This window comes from Dryas octopetala, chromosome 2, assembly GCF_963921425.1.
Source record: "Dryas octopetala chromosome 2, drDryOcto1.1, whole genome shotgun sequence".
NCBI lineage: Eukaryota > Viridiplantae > Streptophyta > Magnoliopsida > Rosales > Rosaceae > Dryas > Dryas octopetala.
In genome coordinates this window covers 15019403-15022447 of record NC_141367.1, presented here as the reverse complement: position 1 = coordinate 15022447, position 3045 = coordinate 15019403, and the positions used below count along the sequence as shown (strand labels likewise).

At 35.8% G+C, this 3045-nt stretch overlaps 1 protein-coding gene across 1 annotated transcript; it reads left to right on the top strand.

Moving 5' to 3' along the window:
• The first annotated feature begins 427 nt into the window (after nucleotides 1-427).
• Nucleotides 428-2021, top strand: LOC147293369 (gamma-glutamyl peptidase 3-like). Its single transcript, XM_086233487.1, has 3 exons — nucleotides 428-883; nucleotides 1146-1478; nucleotides 1638-2021. The coding sequence occupies exons 1-3, from the start codon at nucleotides 566-568 to the stop codon at nucleotides 1731-1733; spliced, it is 747 nt and encodes a 248-aa protein (XP_086089613.1). The 5' UTR covers nucleotides 428-565; the 3' UTR covers nucleotides 1734-2021.
• The last annotated feature ends 1024 nt before the right edge of the window (nucleotides 2022-3045 follow it).

Below are 3045 nucleotides of genomic sequence, written 5' to 3'. Positions count from 1 at the left end.
AATTGAATAAGTGTCGGTAATACTTAAATTTATTTCTTAGGAAAACGGTACTCATTTTCTACCGTGTTCACTCAATTTCTTTTTTTAATTTTTTTTTTATAAATTTCATTTGATTATCATATCAATAAAAGAATGTTTTTAGTTCAAGTATCACAAGATGATGGGATGAGGATCAAGATTTCAAGTTCAAGGATTTGTGTGTATAAATGCATATGAATCCTAGCTTCTCAATAATTACTACAGCAGATTCTAAAGACAAGCATAAAACAAAGCCTGTGTTTTTTATTTGGCATACTTCCACATTCTAAATGCGAATTGGATTTCCATCACATCGAAATTTCCACGTCACTTCTCCCTTACAAATGGGCCCCACCAAGCCCCTTATATAAAGGGCCATTTGCTCATTTCTTTCACATACCAATCTCCATAATCCTTTCCAATTGTTACTCACACAGTCACACATATTGTGTTCCATATTCAGTTACAAGAATTCCCAGTTCGGATTCTCTGAATTGGCTTCTTGCTCATACAATTAATTCTCAATTAGCTTTCTTGTTGGTTTGAGATGAAGGTTGAGAGAGAAAGGAGATATGCACTTCTGCTAGCAGCAAGGGACTCAGAGTATGTGGAGAAAGTGTATGGTGGTTACTTCCATGTGTTTCTTGCAGCTTTTGGGGCAGAAGGAGAGAGGTGGGACTTGTTCAGGGTTGTGGATGGGGAGTTTCCTGACATGAATGATCTTCAAAACTATGATGGCTTTGTGGTCAGTGGCAGCCCTTATGATGCTTATGGCAATGACTACTGGATCATCAAACTCTGCTTTCTCTTGCAAACTTTGGATTCCATGGAGAAGAAAGTCCTCGGGATTTGCTTCGGGCATCAGGTACATCTAATACGTCGAAATATTCTTTTATCAGACAGTTTGACAGTTTAATTTTTTAAGATATATACGTACATAGAAAATGTTATGTTATTAGACAATTTGATAGTCAGATTGTCAATTTGAACTACTAATCATATGAAATTTTGTTTGACTTTGTATATAAAATATCTGGCAATAGAACATTATGCAAGTATATATTACTTATTTAATCTAAATTTGAGTGCTTGCTAATGGTTTCTATTCATGGCTACTTGATGTATAGGTGTTGTGCAGAGCATTGGGAGGAAAAGTTGGGAAGGCTTATACTGGATGGGATATTGGGCTGAGGAAAGTGGAGATAGTGAAGGACTTGGCCCCATTCAGCTTCCTTGATGAGGTGGATGAAATCCCACCTACCCTTTCCATCATTGAGTGCCACCAAGATGAGGTTTGGGAGGTTCCTTTGGGTGCTGAGGTGATTGCATTCTCAGACAAAACTGGGGTGGAGATGTTCACCATTGGAGGCCACATTCTGGGCATTCAAGGCCATCCTGAGTACACAAAAGACATCCTTTCTAATCTCATCGATCGCCTTCTCAATAATAACTCCATAGAGGTATGTAACTATTTTTTTATTTATTAAAATATAGGAGTTCATTCTAAATGTCATTTATTTTTAACAAGTAAGATATTTATATATTATTTAATAAATAAATTTTGGTGAACAATTTATAATTTTTACACGGTGATTAACATTTGGATTTTGATGTTACAGAGAGGGTTTGCTGAAAATGCAAAGCTTGGACTGCAAATAGCTGAACCAGATAGGAAGTGCTGGGAGAAGATCTGCAAGATTTTTCTCAAACGATGATAAATTGACCAACTCAAAAATTCAGTTTTTCTTCTGTTATATATGTAACTTGAATTTTAACCCAACATATGTATGGTGAGTATAAACATGCCAATTAACACAGTCCATGGAATTTTACTAAAAGTGTAATATATCAGTGAACAGGAAAAATTGTAAGGGCATGAAAAAATTTCCAGTTGGTCAAAGCAACGACTCTATTTCGATATGCGCGTTGAAACTTTTGACCATTTTTTTTTCTTTTAATCGGAATGTTCGGAAACCTTCTAAGCCATGAATAAAGAAACACAGATTCCAATAATCCAATTAGCCCAGTTGGCACTTGGAAGCTTGGAATTTTTTTTAGATGGACATGTTGGGGTCAGGTTGGCCAGTCGTGGCCTGAGTGGGACAATTGAGTTTGTACCAAAAGTATCTTATTCTGATTTTGCAGGTTGGGTTTTTTTTTTTTTTTTTTTTTTGTCGAAATAGCAATGCATTAAAACAACCCGAAAGACATAAAATACAAAGCTAGAGTCCAAAGACTCACAACAAAAACAAAATAAAAAACTTAACAAAAACAAAATAAAAAACTTAACAAAAACCCAAACAAGTAAGCCTAATTAACAAAACAAAAGCTCAAAACAAAGCAAAAGCCCAATCAAATAGACTTGACAAAATAAAAGTTCTAACCCTAGGCATAAGGGGTACGTGGTTCAATTCAGGGGAATCATGCTGCCCAGAATCGGAAGAAAAGACCACTGTGGGGTGGAAGGGAGCAGAGAAGCCCACAAAAGCGCCAACATCTCATCACAGTGTGGCTCCGAGCATAAACTACAACTACCAAAAGGAGCTAGTGAGGCATCAAAGAACAAAAGGGAGCCGAGGAAGATGGGGAGGTTGGTTCTTAAAACCATAAAAATAATTAAGGAATTAAACAAGGGTAAAGTACTAATGCTGAATTTTGACCTACAATGTATATTGATTTTTTATTTTTTATATTTTGAATCATTTATTTAGTAAGAATAAATTCCAAATTTAATTTGTCATTAACCACTTTAGAAGTTTGCACGGTCTGGCTGAATTACTTTGGTTTTTCCCTCAAACTCCAAATCGATCGAGCTGATCTATCGGTTTGAAACTTTCCCAACTCGAAATCATCTGATCCATTGGCTAAGCCTAACCGAATCCAATTATTCATTCATTAGTCGATTTGTGAGGTTTGGGGACAAAAAAAAAAGAAATAAAAAAGAAGATGATGGAGATATGAAGATGAAGATGAAGATGAAGATGAAAGGAGGGGGGTGGGGGAAATGAAATGTAGAAGTATATATGA

Coding starts and splice junctions, on each gene's coding strand:
- LOC147293369 (XM_086233487.1), top strand. CDS start 566: ATGAAGGTTGAGAGAGAAAGGAGATATGCACTTCTGCTAGCAGCAAGG. Junction 884..1,145: donor GGATTTGCTTCGGGCATCAG/GTACATCTAATA, acceptor CTTGATGTATAG/GTGTTGTGCAGAGCATTGGG. Junction 1,479..1,637: donor TCAATAATAACTCCATAGAG/GTATGTAACTAT, acceptor TTGATGTTACAG/AGAGGGTTTGCTGAAAATGC.